At 41.9% G+C, this 21,721-nt stretch overlaps 1 protein-coding gene across 2 annotated transcripts in view; it reads left to right on the top strand.

Moving 5' to 3' along the window:
• Nucleotides 1–12,257: 12,257 nt before the first annotated feature.
• The window catches only part of SNX18 (sorting nexin 18), a 47,326-nt gene continuing 37,862 nt past the window's right edge, over nucleotides 12,258–21,721 (top strand). For both annotated transcript variants that reach the window (XM_054289795.1, XM_054289787.1), the window contains exon 1: nucleotides 12,258–13,828. In XM_054289795.1, coding sequence (XP_054145770.1) covers nucleotides 12,283–13,828 — 1,546 coding nt within the window. In that variant the 5' untranslated portion in view covers nucleotides 12,258–12,282. The remainder of the gene's footprint in view (nucleotides 13,829–21,721) is intronic.

Here is a 21,721-nt window from a genome sequence, read left to right as displayed (position 1 = left end):
AAGAAAAGAAAAAAATCTATTTGATAACATATTGAAAATGGAGCACAGTTTTGAGTTAAGTAGCAGGAATTGTATTTCTAAGCAGTAAGCATTTGTTATACATAGTCATAAACATTAAAGAAGGAATGGACAAGTTGTGAATCTTATAGAAATTTTTAAAATCTGTTTTCTAATTTTTGAGATTAAATTCTTCTCTCTGGAAAAGCACATGAACTGAAAGATACCATCAAGAGAAAATCCCTATTTCCACAGTTCAAGCTTCTATATCAAAAAACTCTCAAGAGATTACTTTTTAGAAGTGTGTTGCATGTTTCAATCTATAACAAAAAAAAATTTATTTACTTGACTTTATTTGCTTGAAAACACAATAAATAGAAATTATACTTTCTGTCAAATTACTTTGAATGAAAACTTTTAAAGACATTTCTGAAAATTGGTTTTGTTTAACATAACAACTGAAGAAAAGATTTTTGTTTACAAAAGTACCAAGTTCTTCTTTGTGAAACCTCAGTAATAAAAAGACATTGCTCTTGCACAAATGCCTTTTTTCCTGCACATTTTAGGTAATCTTGTAATTTAATCTGATGGGTATTTAATTGTCCATGCTGCTTTACAATTAAGGCAATCCCACAACTCTGTCTTCAAGAGCAAATTTTTCTGCCAATGATAATCCCCCTTTCCCCATAGGAACACAGGCCCTACATGAATCTAATTTTAAATACAGGGGTTCCTTGCTGCAGACTCAGCTTTAGTTTCTGTTCCAGTGTCTCACATTTCATGAGAGTGGCGGAGGTGAAAAAATATCCACCTTCTCTATCTATGTGGTCTTCTCAATATTAAAAAGAAATTATGCTATGGGTTTGTAAATACTCATATATTTGAGGGTAACTGCATCTGCAAGTCGAACTGCCTCCTTTTATGTGTACTGGAGACTACTATGACTGGTGTGCTATGAATAGTAAAGGAATGTGGAATGGAAAGTGCCAAGTTAAAAACAGACGTTTTATCACAGCCATCTGCTGTTTGGACAAATCAAGACCATATTCAAATGAAACTGAATACAAATACAATTTTAGGAATACAACAAAACTATGATGAACAAAACCTGGGCTCTCACTGGCTGAAGCTAGAGAGTTCCTTTAGTTTCAAATTAAAATCCCAAGCGTGTATGTCGGCACATGTCCATTTATGAGAAAGATTTACGTTTTTGCTGTTTAGACTTAAAGATATTTGAAGCAATTGGTTTTGGAAAAGTGGGTGGTACAATTCTTGTATTTTACTCATTAATTATGCTAAAAAGTCAGAAAAATTTGTGCAAGAAAGGCAAAATAAACTCTGAATTGCAAATTTCCATCACATGCAATTATATTTTTAATGCACCAGAAGTCAAGACTGTAATGTTTTCTAACAAACTAAACCAAATATAAAACAAATGTCCCTGCACTTGTATTCAACCCCATGCTTTTCCCTCATATTGCCTGTGTTCAATTTGCATGTTTGTTTAAGATCAAATAGCAAATCAGATCTAGATTTCTACATCTAGGAGCTTCATCAGACAGCAATCTGGTAGAAGATGTAACATGGACTTAAGAAACTGAATTCTAGATGCAGGTCTAGTGTAGAATTTAAACTTTACAGACCAGATTTACAAAAACTGTACAAGCTTAAACCCATGGTTTCTACACCACCTCATGGCACAACTATTGGGATAGTGTCCAGGATCACAAGTTAGCAATCTGTTTTGGTGATGTTTGTTTTGTAAATTTTGTAAAAACAGAGAGTTTTGTAAATTTCATCACTTAAAATTACAAGTTATTATAAAAACTATTCTAGCTTTGATTGTAGTGATGATATTCCTAGCCCTATAGATGAGAATGATGATCTAAAAAAAACATAACTGATTTAATTATTTCAAATTAGATCATGGTTAAGCTACTGGAAACTTGGCAAGGAGTTAGATCATACAGCCAAAATCATATCATCTGTTCTATATATGTTAATACCATGGTTACACACAGGCCTGCTTATGTACATAGGCTTGCCTCACAAAACTGGGTGGAGAATGTGACATCTGATTGTTCTGTATTGCAAGTCTCTCTGCATCACTCTGTGCCCACATCTGTACTTACTCACAGTGTCATTCAGTCAGAAAACACTGGAACACCTTGACCCAGACATAGCACAGATTTATCCAGCCAAACTTTACCTTCTCTTGTAGACAGATCTTTACAAAAGCCTATATCCATGCTCCTTGGTAAATGGGAACTTCCCCTGACCTAGTACCTGAGTCTTCATGTAACAGGTACCACACTGGAGTATGGACTTGCCACTGAATTCCTGCATTTCAGCATCAAGAAGAGCATAGGAAATGTTTCCCTCCTTTTTTTAAAGTGGTGATTTATCAAAAGATTTTGGATGCATGATTTTTATGTGTTTACCAGAACAACCTCAAAGTACTTGGCAGACAGTTTCTGAATAATCTGGAAAGATCTGTTCTCACATATCTTATATGATATTTTACTTTTATAATCTGATTAGAACTGAATGTGAATGTCACATAGAAAGGTGCTAATATTGCTCATGGGCAGCAGACTGAGATATTAATCAACAGCAAAGGATTTCAGAACAGCTACAGATTAAGACAGGTTTAAGACATGCTGATGCGGTTAAATTAGGAACTGTGAAATTGGCTGTCTATAAAATTCTGGCCCAGAATAAGTGATAAGCCTGTGCAAGCCCTGCAGACCAAGTGTTACTGAGCCTTCTCAGCTCCCAACAGTGAGGGATTACCTTTGTAATTGATCAAACTGCTCCTCCAAATGGCTAAAGATGATTTAATGCATGAATATAAGCACTGTGAAAAATGCCTTCATACAGAAGAAAATGTATCAATATGGCACTCGTCTCCAAAAAGAAGGTAAAAAAAATAAATTTCCATAAGATTCTTGTGGGCAGAAAGCCCAAAAATGCCTTTCGTTGCCTTGCTGCCGTTTTATGGTTTCTGCTGCACCCAGGGCATTTGAGATCTCTCTATAGGGTCCAATATTGGTGATACAGTGAGCCAAGGCTGATATGATACCTACCAGTCACTCAATAACAACTTAGATGCAGCACTGGAAAAGAGAAAAGGAAATCTCTGGTGTATCATGGTAGCAACACTCCTGCTCTGACAGAAAGGTCTCACAATCCTTACTTACTCCACATCCAGGAATCAAAATGTTAGTTTTTAATCTGAGTAACCATACAAGACTGGTTTTTAAAGTGAGTAGAAATATTTCTGAAAACATTAGGTACACCTTCTGTTTGAAAGAGATGCAGACCTCTGTCTGCCAATTACCAGAGACAGTTGCTGTCCCCTCTCACCCAGAGGACAGCAGCTCAATAGCCCAACGCTGTGAACACAGAAGTTAAGTCTAAACAGTTACACCTGTACTGTACACTGGGTACTGAGGTGGCCCCACTTGTGCTAGCTCTGGAGCCAGAAGTACTGTCCCTGTGTGCTCAGGTCCAGAAAACTCAGACTCTCTGCTTCTGTGCTCAGGCTGAAAAGTCATCCCTTATTAAAAAAAAAAACCACTTGAGAAACATGGCACTCCAGCTCAGGGCTCCCCATTCAGGTTAAAGCTAGAGTGGAGATTTCTGCTGTCTGTGCCATGGTGGGCTGCATTTTCACCACAAATCCCATCAATCTGCTTTAAAAGTAGCCCTCTTTAGCCACATGGTAATACTGCTGATGCCAGCCTTTTCAAGGGGAAGTAGGTCTAGCAGCAGCTTGCACAAATGGAACTGGTGCAAACAGAGAATAATTTACAGTTCCTCTCAGGCTCCTTGGTGTGTTTACAGTGCTTTGGGTTGCCCCTGACCTCAGTGAGCACTGGCAATTGATGAAGCATGCGACTGCTGAGCTCTGCTACATGGCACAGAAGCGGCAGCAGGAAGGTCTGTGCATGAAGAGGAGACAGAAAACTGTAGAACCAGGGCAGGTAGGCCTTGGCACACAGCTCTCAGGGAGAGCCAAAACATTCTTGTTACCAACACTGTTTCCAGCGAATCCACACCACAGCAGCTACTGTCAAGAAAATACACTCAATCCCAAGTCAAAACCAGTAGATATATAAAAAAGTACTTGAAGACATAATATTTAAACCTTCTGCAAGAAATATTTGACTTTTTTGTAAAATAAGCATTTTAGGGGCTGAGAAATACGTTTTAAAATTACTTCAAAATTTTTTGGTTGTTAATAGAAAAGAAACATGTACATGGACTGAACCCTTGGTATGCTAGGCTGAAAGAGATGAAGCTACCTCAGCTACTATTTTCAACCACGTTTCTTTTCAATTGCATATCTCTTCAATTACCTTATCTACTAATTGTATATTTCATCATGTAAGCAGATATATCCATGTCAGAATCTCTAAAAGTTTCATTTGTTCTTAGCAGAGTTGGATGACATGGGAATAAAAGTGGAAGTGCCCTACTTGAACTAGCCACCTCAAAATTCCTAGTCAAGTCTTCATCAGCTCAAACTGGTTTACTGAATCAGTAGAAAGTAGCTAATCTGTGCAGTTATCCTTCTCACTGGCTCTGCATGGAGCTGGTTTGATCCAGCGACTTCCTCACTCAGGTGCTAATGTGCAGCCCCCAGGGCTGGCTGGAACATTCCTCTTTTCCACCACAGTACCAGGAGTAGAAGCTGACTGCTCCTGCAGATGATTCAGACACCCAGAGGGACCCCATGAGTAGTTCTCTGTATGTGTCAGATTTCCAACAAGAAGCAAGATGGGACCTGAGAATGTTTTGGGTTCCAGTGGCACTAACTCCTTTATTTTTAGTTCCACTCCTCACTTTCCAGGATATACCCTTCCCTTCTCAGCCTGGGCATAGAAGTTATCTGTCCCACAGACATCACAGCAGCACACTGGAGTAAGCACAAAGAGCAGGCATGGCTTCTGTCTGTGAACAAGCTAATCTGGAATTTGGATGTTGGGTTTAAATAAGTCCAACTCTTAACTAAAAATGATCCATTGATATAGCTATCATGAAAAATTAATGAAGGGGAATGATTTTCAGAGTAGAGTGTGACTAATAAAAATATAATTCTTGTACTCTGTCTTACAAGGCAGACAGAAGCTCATAAGCTACCTGCTCTGGTGACAGCTGTATGCATTTTAATAGCAGTTCAATTATATTTTGCAACTTTACCACAATTACCCAAGCACTGGTGGCATGATTAGTATGTACTGTACAAGATACTCCATAAATAACAGCCTCTGCCTTAATGTATATATGGAGCCTCAGGACTTGACCCCGGAATGAAACTGAGAGACCCAATACAGATTAGGAGACTATGAGACAAGTAAGTGAAGAAATATGAACTCTAGAACTTATCATAATAACCATAGCAATATTTAACTTAAACCTGCTAGAAACCTCAGTCTGAAATGACTAGTGTCGAGACAGATAAGGTTTCCAGATTTATTTTATTCCAGATTTAAAGGGCAGAAGGATCAGTGATAATCTCTAGTGTGACACCCTGAACAGAATGTGCATTATCTCATTTGATAACTTCCTCACTAAGCCAGCCCATAATATGTTTGAAAAAGAACATGTATTTAAGTAAGAGATCAAAACTCTATTTCAAGACTTCAGTTGATGGAAAACTCATCACACCCCTCCATCAGTTATTAAAGTGTTAATAATCATCATGGTCTACAAAGAGCAGGTTTTCCCTAGTCCCCTGAGATTTGTTCAGTGGTAATTTTATCTTAAAACAAAAAGTAATACTCCAGACAGCTTTTGGGACAGTCTTTCTATTATCCTGTTTTTATGAGTTACAAAGATACAAAAGCATAGTGCCTTCTACTAAATAGTCTTATTAGCTACTAATAGAACACAAATTAATTTATCAACATGAAAAACTGTAAGCATAATATTTCCACATAGAGCAGAAATACGTATCAAATAACTTTGTATATATTTAATACCTTTGTACCTTATGGATACGTGTATCATCATTGGTAATTTTGCCATCTTCATGTCCTACTCTTTAAACTATTGCCAGGATTCTGTTGCTAATTGAATATGTTCTGACCTCCTACTGACCATATAATTTTTAATATATTTTGAGCCTTCTCTTGTATCAATTGATATTGCTACCAACTCCTTATTTTTTCCATTTCTACTTTCACTTGGCCTTTTATAAAAATGTATTTTAGATTTGGATAATTCTGCTTACATGAGCACAGTTTGTGTTTATGGGTAGCAATAAACACTCTAAATGCATACAGAACAACCAGAGACAGGTTCTGATACTGTTTCTCTTAGGAAATTATAATCTCTTAGGATTTTACTACTGGTATGGGATCCCCTATACATCTCTGCGTTGAACTCCATCCTAAAGCAAATGTTCAAAACAAGGAAGCACCAGGCTACACCACCTGTGATAGGGAATTAATGTCATTCACTTTCACAAATACATGGCCCTAAGCAAGCACAGCAAGAACCTTCTCCACTACTTCAATATTTACAGGCCTCTATGTTCTCCAAAAGACCAGCAAAACACGGAAGCTAAAACTGTATGTAGTGTCATTTTGAGTCACTCAGCTTCTCAGAACTCTCCATGTCTTGAGCTGACACAGACAAATGAGTAACTCCTTGCCATATTTCAAGTAGTCCATGTCCTCAAGCAACAACATGAACAAAATTTTTCTCCTTGAAGAGAAAAAATATCCCATAAATATCCAAATATTAATTAGCCTTAATGGAAATGTCACTATCTCCTGATACAGAATGCACTGTATCAGCTTAAACACAAGGTCTGAGAAAATATAAGATACTTTGATGGTCAAAATGCCACCAAAACTGGTTTGTTGCCTCAGCTAGTGAGCACTTGTCCTGGTTTCCAGGCTGAGACCGAGAAGTCACTCAATGACTTAAAAATAAATAACATAAAATTCAATGACAGACAGTAAAAATTCATAAAGTAGTCTCAAGCCTCATCTAACCTGACCCATTGACATATATTACTGAGGAGCTGCCAGTGACTAGTCCCTCAGTGGGCAACTAGCCTCTGCCAGGCACCTTTCTGCACTGACCAGAGCGACTTCAGCTCAAGTCCTGTGGATTTTTAGAGCCCATCAGTATTTATTTTCCCATGGTAAACCTCAGCGTTAACATAAACACAGACCCTGCTAAGGAGGTCTTCTCTGCAATTTCTCTGTTCTGGGTGAAGACAGGGAAATATGCATGCAGGAAATTAATGAGTGCTCAATTCTTTATTCTTACTATACTATGACTTATTCATCCTATACAATGGGCTTATTGCTGGGACAACTTTACTTTCATGCCACATTTATATGGTCCATGGATATAATGCTGGCCTCAACATCAGCTACCCACTTAGCTCTCAGTTTTGCTTTTTATCAAGTATTTGTTATTACTAAAGGTATTAGATTGATAAATGTAAGATTGAGATAATCCTTCAAGGACTTAGGTAGCTCAGGACAAAGTACACCAGGCTCATTCATCCTCTTTTGCTGTCTCAGTCTTTACTCAGCAGGTAATTCTGCCGGTGTGCAGGCCCAGGGACTGGCAGTTGGCATGGACCCATTTGTCCATAACCGTGAGAGACTCAGCGCCCTCAGAATGTCAGCCTAGCACATACCACCCCTGCCACAGGATGGAAGAACTGCATAAATAAAGGATTTATCCTGACAGCATCCTTAGATGGTTTGAAGCATTATCCCTTCAGACAGGAAATGGAGACAGACATACATTCCAAGGCATATTAAATGGAGAGTGGAGAATAACAGAGTAGCAGCCACCTATTACACAGACTGGGGCTGAGATAGCTGATACATATTGCAAAGGCCAAGCAAAAGTCTCAGTGTTCCTGATCAATTATCTCTAAAGTTACACAATATAGTTTGAAAAAAAGCAATGTAACTTTTGTTTAATTCATGCTTGTGACTGAAAAATATCTTGTTTCCTTCTATATCTCACTGCATCTTCTCCTAAATTTCAGTTTATAGAACACTATGAAGTATTTTCATTTCTCTCAGTTTTATGTTTTCAAGTAAGATTTTTTAAAACAATTAAAATAAAATCATATTCCATCTTTCAGAAACTGAAAAAAATGCCACTCGAATAACATGTTTTTTCAAATTTATAGCCCTTTCTTTGCTGATTTGATAGTTCAAAGTCTTTACTTGCCTTTAGCTTTTTACGTTTAGCAAGTGAAATGTTGAAATAATTTTGTGTTTAAAATCATTTTGTGCCCTCTAGTGGCAGCCCTGCCAGGCACCCAAACTGTGACATCCCTATCAGAGATTACATAAAAATGGAAGCAAAACAGTTTATTCCCCTACTAAGTGAAATTTATTATCAATCTGTATGGTTTCCAAAAATTAAACTCAGCTCTAGTTATGATGAAGTAGTAACACCAGCTACAGATTTATCACAAATAGCAAAATCCCTCCAAAAAATCACATATACTGTGTAAGCATTTAATCAAACTTGCTCCTAGAAATTATATGGATGAAAACCAACCTATTTGTAGCCATTTCCTTGCACGAAGCACTATTCAGTGTATTTCCTATTATAGCATTGCTCAATGTCCACACAAACATTTTTCCAGGGTCCACAGAGGAGTACCATCATAAAGAAAAGGCTTAGTGCCACCAAAGTTTCATCTTCTCTCATGAAAATTCATTTTGCTTTTCTTACTAAAGCAGCAAAGCAATAGCATAAAGGAATAGTAACAAAATAAAGATGGAAAGGATTGACACCTTCAGTGAGAAGTTACACAGGGCAATATAAGGTTCCATTACATTTTAGTTCAGAGCCTCTCTTCATTCATTTTTTCTTAATTAAAGATAGATTAAAACCATACTTTTTTTCAAAAATGTTTAAATGTTTCAAAATTTTTTACACTAATTTTCTGTACTTGATCAGCAAAAAAATCATGCTGCTTTCAAATATCTCTTTTAGCACATATTAATGGTGTCTTGAGACACCTAACTCACATACAATGAGATACCCCATATACATGCTAGCCATTTGGTTTTAGTCGGCTTTTAGCTTTACTCCCTCAAATTACAGGTCCCTTGGAACACAGTAAATAATAGACATTTTCACTGAATTACAGGTTATTAGTCTTTATACTAACATTCACTTTGCCTCTGAAAATTCAATTCCCAATGAAGATGGTAGAAATTCCTGACCAAGCAAAACACTGAGATACTTGCTTTGTGCAGCTAAAATGCTCTAAGTCACTATGTACCATTCTTACTTTGAAACCGTTGTCTCTCCTAGCCCAAACATCAAGAGAAAAGCTCAGTAAATCCAGCTCTTCTGCTTGGCACTGCAGATGGTTATTGAGGACTTTGAAAGCTGTTGTTTTGGGTTTTTTAACATTTTTTAAATGTTTGTTAGAATGGCTTCTAATTTTGCAGGTCAGTTTTCTTGAAAATAATAATTGATGGTTTTAAGATGTTATTTATAATATGCACAACAGAGTGCCTCAGCACTGTGGTAATCAGAATTGGCTCACAGGTGGGAAATTATGGAAAACGTCATTTGTAACCTTTTTATTGTTCCAAATTCTTTTTGCAGTTTTGATCACTAGGAAAATAACATAGCACAAATTTTCCTTTCGTATTTTTGCTTTATTGAAAACATTAGTGCTGGAAAAACCATGACTCAATGTCACATAACTTAATTTTTTTATTAAAGTCTTCACATAAAACTGAAAGATGTTAAAGAATAACTACTTTAAAAATTTCACCTGAGTAACTAAGAAATACTACTTTCATTAGCTTTATAGATCTTACACCTTCAAATTCTCCTGGTAGCAGTTTTTGTCCCTGTTGGCCTTGACACCTTTGCTTCTGTTCCTTTGAGATGCAAACATCAAGCCAATGCTTACTAGAGATAAATCAGGCCGAAAGCACTGAGGGGAGCATGAGGAAGCAGGACAGCTGCCACCTCCACCAGACCCCAGGAAGTAAGAGAGATGCCCAGCTCAAAGTTGTCCCTTTGTCCTGCCCTGGCTGTGACAGCCACAGCCTGACAGGCACAGTCAGCATGACCGCTTGGAGCAGGAAAATCCCATTCCTGAACCAGCTTTGCACTTGTGCAAGGCATCTGTTTGTCACTCCACATTCTCCAATGAGAGTAAATCTTAAATATCTGTTTAAAACAAATCAAGCTGGTCAGCATCTGTCTAGTACTGTTCACGTGACAAAAAAATTTTTTTCTCTATTCAGAGAAAACAACATTAATCATTGAGAACATTGAAATTTAGATGAATTGGAGTGAAAAGTTTAGGAAAGCAGTTGGATCAGGTGCAGCCAAATATATATATAATGCAATAAGTAGTACAGAGAAGGCAGATCAAGGACAATTCTTCTGCAGTTTAAGCTGTGAGGATTCACATGAACGCACAAGATTTCCCAGATCAATGTTAGCAGTAACTTTGGAAGGAATACAAAATCCCAATCCCTTAACTTGATCTGCAGCAGTCAGAATTTGGGATGAAGTCTAAAGCCAAGGTCAAACTGATCCACATGTATCTCCTGTAGGGGTTTTAGTCCTTGCTGTAAGTTGGCCAGCGGGCGGACAGCAGCATGGTGGCTGTGGGCCAGCTGCCATGGCTATCTCTGTGTCTAGCAGCAGAGACCCAGACCTGTGTGAAGGACAGACACTGACAGTGCATCAGCTGCAGGGGCAGATACTGACCGATGGAAAGAGAGCTGTGGTGGTTCTAGGAGCACTAACAGGTCCTCATGCAGGGTTTGAGGATCCCCTCAGGGCCTGCTGGTGAGTGGTGAGTGATGATGACCAGGCCAGGTCAGGGTGTTTCTACCAGCTGCCAGCTCTCTCTCAGGAGACAGCTGATGCTTCTCACCTTAGCACTGCTGCAGATACTCAGAATTGCTCTCTGTAAACTTGCTGCAACACAAACGTGTTCCACAGGGCTGGCTACTGAGGAGCTGGTTGTGTGGTGAATTACATGTTTCTTTGGTCATTGTACTCAGTAATTAAAACAGACCTCCAGATTTAAGCATTAAAGGAGTTTGGGGCTAACATGCATAGACTGGGGTGACCTGACACATTAAAAAAAAATAGAGTAGACAAACTGAGCAACAGTAACAGGAAAGTACTGTGATGATATGTGAACTAATTGTGGAGAAAATGAAGGTCTGAAGAAGTGTAAAAAGTAAACCCCAGGTACCAAACATTAAAACCAGCAGTGAAAGGAAACCGTGGGTCTTGTAGCATTCCAGTGAATTGCTTCCAGGTGAAGACAAATTATTCCACACAAATCTACGAAGTAACATACTCTCTAAACTATGGCAGAGAAATAAGCAAGATACCTGGATGCTACTGGGAAAACATGAAGAACTGGGGATCAGAAACTTGTCACATCTCCTCTGAAACACTTCCTTCTAATTGCTTGTGAACAGGTAGAAATTTTGAGATAAATTTCTGCCTAGGGATCCAAAGAGAGGTAAAAGATGATTAACGGGATGGGATCCATATGACTAGACAACACAGGACAAACAGGTGGGGAAATAATCACGCAGGGAAAAAAGCACCTCGACCGGACTGAGGCTGTTCCGCAGAAAACCAACATCAGTGGCATGACTACATTTTCTGCGAAGGCTAAAATACGCGTTATCCACCAGCAAAACGCACCCTGACATTCTTTTTCTCTGGCCGCAGCAGGCAGCCGGAGGAGCGCCAGCAGCACCGGCGCGACCCCTCAGCACCCGCCTGGCGCGGCTCCCGCTGCGGCCGCACTGGAGCTCGGGGACAAGACACGGGGGCTCGGGAGGCTTCCCGGCCGGACGCGGGGAAGCGCTGTCGCGCCTTCCAGGAACCGGGAGGCGCTGCCGGCGGCCGAGGGGCGCAGGCCCGGCGGGACCGGGACACTCCGGGCCCGGGGGCGCTGGGCGCGGCCCCCCGGGCCCGCGGCCGGCAGGGGGCGTACGGAGGGGAGAGGTGGGGGGGGTGGGCCATCGATGGGGGCGGCCGCTCTGCGCTCGGCTGCTCCGCCCTGCCGCTCGGCTCTGGATTAGCGCAACTGGCGACGTGGGACGGCCCGGCCCGGCCCCGCGCCCGCCGCCGGCTCCGGGAGCGGCACCGGACCCGCACCGGGAGCTGCACCGGGCAGGCCGCCGACAGGACGAGGAGCCCGAGAGCGGCGGCACTCTTTGCGGCAACCCCACCAGCGCGACGCGGTGAGGGGCGGCGGCGCAGGGAGCGCCCCGGTGGGCGGCGATGGCGCTGAGGGCGCGGGCGCTGTACGACTTCAGGTCGGAGAACCCGGGTGAGATCTCGCTGCGGGAGCACGAGGTGCTGAGCCTGTGCAGCGAGCAGGACATCGAGGGGTGGCTGGAGGGCGTCAACAGCCGCGGGGACCGCGGGCTCTTCCCCGCTTCTTACGTGCAGGTGATCCGCGCCCCCGCCGCCGAGCCGCCGCCACCCGCCCGCTACGCAAACGTCCCCGTCGGCGGATTCGAGCCGCTGCCGCCCCCCGCCGCCTTCAAGCCGGCGGCGCAGCAGCCCCCGCCCGAGCCCTTCCCGCCGCCCCCCGCCGGGTATCCCTTTCCGCCCTACGGCGGCTCCTACCAGCCCAGCCAGGGCAGCGATGACGACTGGGACGACGACTGGGACGACAGCTCCACGGTGGCCGACGAGCCGGGCGCCCTGGGCAGCTCCTACCCCGACTACGAGGCGGCGGGCGGCGGCGCCCCGGGCCGGTACCGCCTGTCCACCCGCTCCGAGCCATCCCTGGGCCCCCGCGGCGCGGGGCACCCACCGGGACACCCGCACCCCCCGGGCGGCGGCGGCGCCGCCAAGAGCTCGGCCACGGTGAGCCGCAATCTCAATCGCTTCTCCACCTTCGTCAAGTCCGGCGGAGAGGCCTTCGTGCTGGGCGAGGCGTCGGGCTTCGTGAAGGACGGGGACAAGCTGTGCGTAGTGCTGGGTCCCAGGGGCCCCGAGTGGCAAGAGAACCCGTACCCCTTCCAGTGCTCCATCGAGGACCCCACCAAACAGACCAAATTCAAGGGCATGAAGAGCTACATCGCCTACAAGCTGGTGCCCAGCCATACCGGGCAGCAGGTGCACCGCCGCTACAAGCACTTTGACTGGCTCTATGGGCGCCTGGCTGAGAAGTTCCCTGTCATCTCCGTGCCACACTTGCCAGAGAAGCAGGCCACTGGCCGCTTTGAGGAGGACTTCATCTCCAAACGTCGCAAAGGCCTGGCCTGGTGGATGGACCACATGTGCAGCCACCCTGTGCTCGCTCAGTGTGATGCCTTCCAGCACTTCCTTACCTGTCCCAGCACGGATGAGAAGGCCTGGAAACAAGGCAAGCGCAAGGCTGAAAAGGATGAGATGGTGGGTGCCAACTTTTTTCTGACCATCAGTGTCCCCACAGGCCCTGGGGCCAGCCTGGACTTGCAGGAAGTAGAAAGCCAGGTGGATGGCTTCAAAGCCTTCACCAAGAAGATGGATGAGAGTGCCCTGCAACTTAATCACACGGCCAACGAGTTTGCCCGCAAACAAGTCACTGGTTTCAAGAAGGAATACCAGAAGGTGGGGCACTCCTTCAAGTGCCTCAGTCAGGCGTTTGAGCTGGACCAGCAAGCCTTTTCAGCTGGCCTCAACCAAGCCATAGCCTTCACTGCAGAAGCCTATGATGCCATCGGGGACCTCTTTGCAGATCAGCCCCGGCAGGACCTAGATCCTGTGATGGATTTGTTAGCGTTGTATCAGGGGCATTTGGCCAACTTTCCAGACATCATCCATGTGCAGAAAGGTAAGACCCTGTTGTGTTTTCTGAAACAATTTAACTTTTATGTATCAGTGACATGCAACCGATACAGGAGCCAGTGCCTAAATTTGCCTTGTGTCTGGCTTGCTGGCTTTGTGTTCAATCTTCCTATGTTTGCTTAGGTAAACTCTCTCTAGAAATACAAAAAACACATCAATGAGAATTTTTATTATGTGCCAAAGGCCTAAACATAGTTGGGAGTTTTGTTGATCAGAAGTTGCTGTGTTCGGCTGCATGTCTCTCAAAGTAACCCCATTGAACTAAACTGCCTATAAAAAATTATTTGGCTTGTTTACAAGCTGGAAATCAAGTGGTATGCAAACATCTATTACTCTGAGGTATGTGAGGTATCTTGAATCTTTTTCTATTAGGTACTGAATATGAAGTAATATGATGATGCAGGTACTCCTCTGATTGACCACTCTGTTCAAGGTGCACATGGAAGTGTGTGTTTTCCAGCATCAGTCTGATGAGATGTTTAAGGCTGCTGGGGCATCTTTGTTCAGCCAAGTGTCCTGTGGTGTTTGTGAAATAGTAATGGTCAGCTACAGTGTTCTTAGTTGTTCAACCTTCACCCTTATTATCATGAACAGATGCTGGTCACCTGTTATCCTTTCAGCATCTTTCTAGCTGAAACACGCTGCCCAGGTTCAGGTTGCTAGTTGTAAGGTACTTTGTGACCTGTCTGAAAGAAAGAAATTCAAAAATGAAAAAAAATCTGCTGTATTACTAATGACACGTGTCCAGAGAAACAGAGTTTGAAGTACTGTATATGAGGAGATGCTGCTGTTAAGTTATTGATAGTCATACATTCTTTACCATTGCAAGTAGGTAAGTCCATCATTAATTCTTTTTCTTGTTATCTTCCTTACCTGTAGTTTTCAACTCAAAGTTCAGGAGGGTGTGGGCCTTTCAGTTGTAACACCAAGGCCAATAAAACATCACATATGCTCTGCAGAAATGGTTATCCATAAGTTACCCAAGAAAATGCATGAGTTTTGTAGAAAATTATTTTGGAGATTAAATCCCAAGTGAATTGTCACCCAGAGCAAATCAGTCTTCTTATCCTTACATGAAATTTCCAGGAGTTTTGCATCTAAAACAGTACACTAAGTTTGGTAAAAAGAGTTGGAAAAGTTTTTTCAACAGAGCAGAAAGACAGCTGTCTAGAGGTATGCATAGCTGGGAACATCTGAGGAAAGAGATTTGCTACAAAGTGCACAATTTGTTGTTATTTAAGAAAATAAGCTTTTCATAAAAATTGTATGCATCAAAGTCTGATTTCCATTATGCTGTCAAATATCAAAAATTGTGAGTGTTAACTTGAACTATCTTAGTTTTATTTTGAAGAGGAAAGAGAGGTGTGAAGGTTAGCATTTGAGGATTTTCTTTGCTAGCTGCTGTGGTATTGTTTTTTGATAACAGCTTTCAAATATTTTAGATGTGGAGAGATGAGTGGCCTTGGCAATGCCTCATGTTTGGGAACAGAGCATGTTAAAGTGAGTTGTCATCTAAAAGGATTATCTGTAAGCTTCTGGAAAAAATAAAGGGACAGATACTTGTATTAGATGGGAAAATCCAGCATACTGTATATACTATTTAAATAAAATATCCTTAGGCTTTAAGGTTATATGGAGGTCTTCACTGAAGTATTTTTGGAAACAAGCCTTTGAAGAGAGGACTGGGAATAATAAGATATGTGCTGAAACCATCCTTATTTCTTTTGTAGTTCTATTTGAATTTACGCTTACTGGTAAATTGTACTTTGCTGAACTGCTGAAGGTTCATGTAAATAACTAGAGCAGTGCATGAGCATGAAGTATGTAGAGTTGATTTTGGGCTAGGCACTGTCCTGGAGCGGACTGGAGAAATGTCCAGCTCCCCTGCCTGCAGCTGTTAATGCTCCAGCACCTCTGAGCTAGCACTGTGTTCACAGTATCATCCATGGTACATAGTAGTCATAGGAATATGGCAGGGGCTTCAGAGGGTGGTCTCTTGAGTGTACATGGCCGTGACAGGAAGAGTTGTATGAGTTGTGTGGTTTTTGTTGTTTCTGTTACCAGACAGCAAACTAGACAAAAACCGAGAGTAATGTTTTGTGCTCCATATTGCTGGTTTATTACTCTTAAAGGGTACTATTAAGAAGGTACAGCTTTTCAATGCCAATCTGTAAACTTCAGATGAAAATATGAACTGTTTGGTGTTCTTGCAACATAAAGGCTTTGTTTTAAATTTACTGTCTGGGATAGTTGCCAATTTTGGGAAATAATATTGTCCCTATAGACTACACAAATATCTGTTTGTATAGTCAATAGCTATGAAACTGTGTTTGTGATAAGAAGTCATATGAAAAATAGGGTTGATATGTCTTTCTTCAAGGGTTTTATTTTCTAGTGAACAAGCTCATTAAGCAGTAAAATTACCCCAAAGTGACCTTAAAAGTTGCAGAAGCAGCAGCCTGACTGATACATTGTATAAATGGCCATGCCTTTAAAACTATGAACCCTGAAATTAGAAGCAGTGCTCTTTTTTGGCTACATAATGCAAATATATTACTTACTTCTGATAAAACCCAAGATGATATTCCCTTGCATCTACAGTAAAGGCAGCTGTACCAAAGCTTGCCTGTGTCTGTGCACAGAGCTGGAGGACTATGAGTGTGAGAATGATCAACTCCCAACCCTCCCAGCTCAAGCTGGATCCCTGCAAATCTATGAGGCCTGATAGGGTTCATCCAAGAATGCTCAGAGGGCAGGGTGATATCATTATGAAGCTCCTCTCATTGATTTTTGAGCAGTCTTGGAAATCCTAAGAGGTCCCAGCTGACTGGAAACTGGCAAACGTTGTCCCAGTTCTAAAGAAGAGCAAGAAGGAGGACCCCCTTCCACAGGCCTGTCAGTCTGATGTCAGTGCCTGGTGAAGTTCTGAAGAACCTTATTCTGAGAGGTGTCGAAAAACACCTGAAAGACAATGCAGTCCTTGGTCACATCCCGCACAGCTTCATGAGAGTAAAATCCTGCTTATTGAGTCTTCCTATTTTTATGACAAGCTAATCCACAAAGTTGATCAAGGGAAACCAATTGGTGTGATCTTTTTGGATTTCACTAAAGCTTCCATTGCTCTCTCTCACTGTGTCCTTCTGGACAAAATGTCCAGCTCACAGCTGGACACACACACCATGGGATGTGTGAGAGCTGGCTCATGGGCTGGGCACAAAGGGTTACAGTGCATGGGGTGGTATCAGACTGGGGACCTGTCACTGGGGGGGTTCCACAGGGCTCTGTCATCAGGCCTGTGCTCTTTGACATCTTCATACATGATCTGGACAAAGGATGAAAAGGAATAGTAAGTTTGCTGATTACCCTAAACGTAGAGGAGCTGCTGACTCCCTTGAGGGCAGAGAGACCATAAAAAATTAGATGGGCAATCACAAACCATATGAAGTTTAACAAAGGGAAGTGCCAAGTTCTGCACCTGGCATGGGGCAGCCCTGGATGTACAGACAGCCTGGGGAATGAGAGGCTGGGCAGCAGTGCCATGGAAAGGGCCCTGGGGCTCTGGTCCATGGCAAGCTGAACATGAGCCAGCAGTGCCCTGGCAGCCAGGAGGGCCAAGCGTGTCCTGGGGGCATCAGGGACAGCATCAGCAGCCAGGCAAGGGAGGGAATTGTCCTGCTCTGCTCTGCCCTGGGGCAGCCTCACCTCCATTGCTGCGGGCACTCCTGGGTGCCACAGTATCAGACATTAAACTACTGGAGAACATCCAGAGGAGGGCCATGAGGAGGTTGAAGGTTCTGGAGGGGAAGCCTGATGGGGAACAGCTGAGGTCACTTGGTCTGTGCTGCCTGGAGGAGACTGAGGGGAGAACTCATTGTAGCTTGCAACTTCCTTGTGAGGGGAAGAGGAGGGGTAGGCACTGATCTCTGTGTGATTGATTACATGACCCAAGGGAATGGCCTGAAGTTGTGTCAGGTGAGGTCGAGGCTGAATATTAGGAAAAGGTTGTTCACCCGGATGGTTTTTGGGCACTAGAACAGGCTCCTGTTTTGGAGATTTCCATTTGGACAATTCCCTCAGGCACCTGGTGTGACTCTTGGCATGTCCTTTGTAGGGCTGAGTTGAACTCAGTGATAACTGTGGGTCTCTTCCTACTTGGCATAATCTGTGATTCTGTAATTTTAACTGTCTTACCCTGTTGTGCTTTTGCTGTACTGCAGTTAGCTGAAGAGTTGCTGAATATGATTTCTGAGTGCAATTTGTGCTATGGACTGAGAACTCTGCATGTCTGAGGTTTTGTTTAAAAACTTTCTGCAACTTATGCAAAAAGAGCCACAGAGATAAAAGTTCCCCTATATGTGGGCATTTTCTTTTTCTCTAGAATTATGAACCAAAGCCATGTAAGCCTTGCCATTGCTTTGTCTGCATCTGACCAAGAAAATGTGTTAACTGTTGTGCTTTTAATTGTTTTGGGATTCAGGTCTTTCTGCCTTCTATGCTGAGGATATCATATGTGATCTGATTTGTGTAATTTGTGTAAAACACATGTACCAACGGACTGTGGAAATATTTTCAACCTGTTAGCTATCTTACTAATATTGTTAATTGATATTTTATGAAATGGCAGTAGCTTCAATAGGAGATTTTACAAGATTCCTTTTCTTTCAACTTGAGTTCCTAGAGTTTAAGTAATTTTCTGCAGGAAGAGTTAATGTTCCGGCTACAGAGGAGACAGACAAAGTATTTGAACATTTCTGTACCACATGCCAGTCGAGGATCAACAGGTCAATGCTTTGAGACCTTTCTTGGTGTCTTGTGCACCCTAGTCTTGGTCTCGGATTCATTCGATTGAGTCCTACAGCAAAGAATGTGCCAAGTTGGAAACCCCACATTTCCATCTGGAAATACTTGGTTTGAGAGTCCCACTGAGGCTGGTATAGAACATATCAGTATCAAGGCATACATCCCTTACAATGACTTCTGTTCTATAGGTCTTATTTGGGTAATTAAGTGATTAGGGAGAACCAGTGCCTGGATAGGGTAGACAGTGGGAGAGTGGTGTCTCAAGCTTCTAAATATCCCAATACTTTCATGCATCTAGCTCTGAGCTCCTTGTAGGTAAATGCTTCTGATGTGCATGTATGAAAAGATACTTGGGCATGTATGTGGGGTTTTTGGAATGGAAGGTATATATTAGACAGAAACACTTGTACACAGTTTTCTTTAGCCTCTGGCAAAACATTTGCAGAAGAGGGATATAAAGTTCCAGAGGTGCAAAACACTAAGCTGCATTTATCATTTTCTATTGCAGAACTGGTGTATGGTTCAAGAAATACTGGTTCCGTTTTTTTTAATTTTGAGAAGCAAAGCAGCTTCCCATTTGTAATGGATAATACCTTCTCTTTTATGCATTTAAGGTCTACTTGGGGAAATTCCCTAGGCATTCTTGGTGAAATAATTTCTACGTATTAATTGCTAAAGCTTTGCTCAACTTAATGCAATCTTCCTATTTCTGTACAACACAAATGCTCGCTGCAGGCCCATGCAAGTTCTGAAAATTCGTGCACTTGTGGGAATTGGAGACAGTGTATGCTAGTGTCCTAGCTCATTCTTATCTGGCTCTCTTGTCTTCATATTTGCTTTGTGAGGGTAGAGAAGTTGGCAGAGTTTTGGATATCTTTCTTTCAAGTTTTGTTTTAGGAATTACTATAATTGGCCTCTTGCAATTCATGAACGTGGAGGAAGTACTGACTAACATGCTATTTCATCTGTGCTTTCCAGATTTCTTCTCTCTTAACATTATGATGTTCTTGTTTGAGAAATTTCTGGCTATGGTTTTTACTAAAGAGACCTTAAAAAGTGGTCTAAATGTTTCCTGAGATACAGGCAATTCCATTTCCTTTGCATGCCAGGATTTAAGAGAATTATTTTTAAAAAATACTTGAATGACTTACTGTTTTCTGATCACTGTTTGTGAAAAGTGAAGTAAAGCAAATAGTCTTATTTACCTGAAGCAAACTTAATTCTAGACATAGGCTTTAAAGAATGCACTTGCTGTGTTTTTAGAATATTTACAAATATTACATATATGTTTTTTTATTATTTACAAGACTGTAGATAAAAAATCTATCTAGATGGAAATGCATCAAAATTTAAAGCACCGGAAAATCCAAACAGCACTGAAACCTGGAACTCTCTAACATTTTCAGCTTCCCTCTTCTCCCTCCTCCCGCCATGGAGAACTGGTATTGGAATTAATGAATAAATCAGACTGGTTAATATTGGCACCTAAAACTTTATATCACAGTATAAAAGCAGTGCTTTTCTCTTATGCTTGCTTCCTAAGCTCTTAAATTTGTTGTGCAGACAGGGTTTTTCTCATCACTGCTTTTCCTATTATCCACCTTGTAGGGCTTTTTCCTCCTCTGTCCCTCAGATGAATACACTTTGCATGGGCTTCAACTCAGGTAGCTGCTGCGTAAGAGCTAGGCATGCAATCCTAGCCAGATGACCCTTGCAGCAGTAAAAGGAGATGGGTGTTTCATCTGTGTAAGAGCTTTGGTGAGAAAGGATGCTCCTGAATAATTTCTTTTTTTTGCCATGTCAGCCTCCCCATAGCTGTCACATGATGATGTAACACTGTCTGCTTGCTGCTGCATTACCCAATATTGTCTCACAACATTTGAACATCACCTTAAGGAAATGGAGCTAAAATGCGAAAGAATCCTCACATTTAGAAATTGTATAAAATTACAACTGCCTTAGTTTGTGTGTAGTCAGTGTCAGAGGACAGGAGTAATGTTGAGCAATGCCTTTGCTTGAAGAAAATTAAAACAGTAAGAGGGGGAAAAAAAGGACTGCTATGCCCTGTCTATATGAAAGATAAATCGGTCTTTTTAATGTATGATTAATTTTCCTTTTCTACTCCCTTACAATCTCTGTTGCTTTTTAAGGGAGCAAGATTCATGCTGTTGTGATGGGTTATTTTCCTGTTACCTTCTGAAACTGGTCTGGTATCATACACTTTCAGTAACAGAGACATTTCATGGCTAATAACACACAAGTGGGTTGTTTTTTTCAAAACCTGCTGGTATCAGAGGAAGACTATAGCTATTTCTTCTATGGGAGAGACTACATGCATTACTGCACACCAGAAGGTCTGTCCAGTCTACCCTGCTAGTCCTAACTGGAGAAGTTTTGATTGGAGCTCACACTTGTAGGTTTTACTACAGGCAGTGCATATTTATTTAAATACAAATCTTCATCAGCTTTGTAGTCAGATCATAGAAAATGTCCCAATACTATGTGCTCACCACAAGTAGTAAGGCTTTATCCACTGGGAAGACTCAGTGAGCAATGAGCGAGTAGTACAACAGTGTAGACATTGAAGAATTAAAAATTATACTGTAGAAAGAGGAATTCTACTTCAAAACCAAAGTAATGCCTTTTAAAAGACATATGGAGAATCTATGGAGAGGGCTGGTTCTTCTGAAGCCCTGAGTGCTCCTAGTTTGGCTGATAGGGCTTCTATCCAAGTATGGGAGACAAGAATTGGTAGACTGAAAATGGAAAGAAGCTCCCAGAGCTCTTCCAGTTCTTTGTTAGCACATTATCAAAAACAAACAAGCTGCCTAACTTTTTTAGTTTTTAAGTCACCTTTAGAACCTTTAGAACAAGGACATGTTTCAGCCTTTCCAGCATCTTTCCATGACTTCATAGTTAGACTTTGAACAGTTAAAATGCCAAGTCAGTAAGCGCTGACTGTGTAAACTTAGCCAATTGGCATCTTATGTATTTTAAATTTCCTGGTTCAAATAACACAGAATTTGAAAATTTTAATTGAAAAAAATATGAAATTACATTTGACTGAGTTCCCAAACAT

Source organism: Melozone crissalis, unplaced genomic scaffold (genome assembly GCF_028551555.1).
Source record: "Melozone crissalis strain CALT ecotype California unplaced genomic scaffold, PUWL_Pcris_2 ptg000005l_1, whole genome shotgun sequence".
NCBI lineage: Eukaryota > Metazoa > Chordata > Aves > Passeriformes > Passerellidae > Melozone > Melozone crissalis.
Note: the sequence above shows the minus strand (reverse complement) of the source record. Positions and strands in the feature narration are given on the sequence as shown.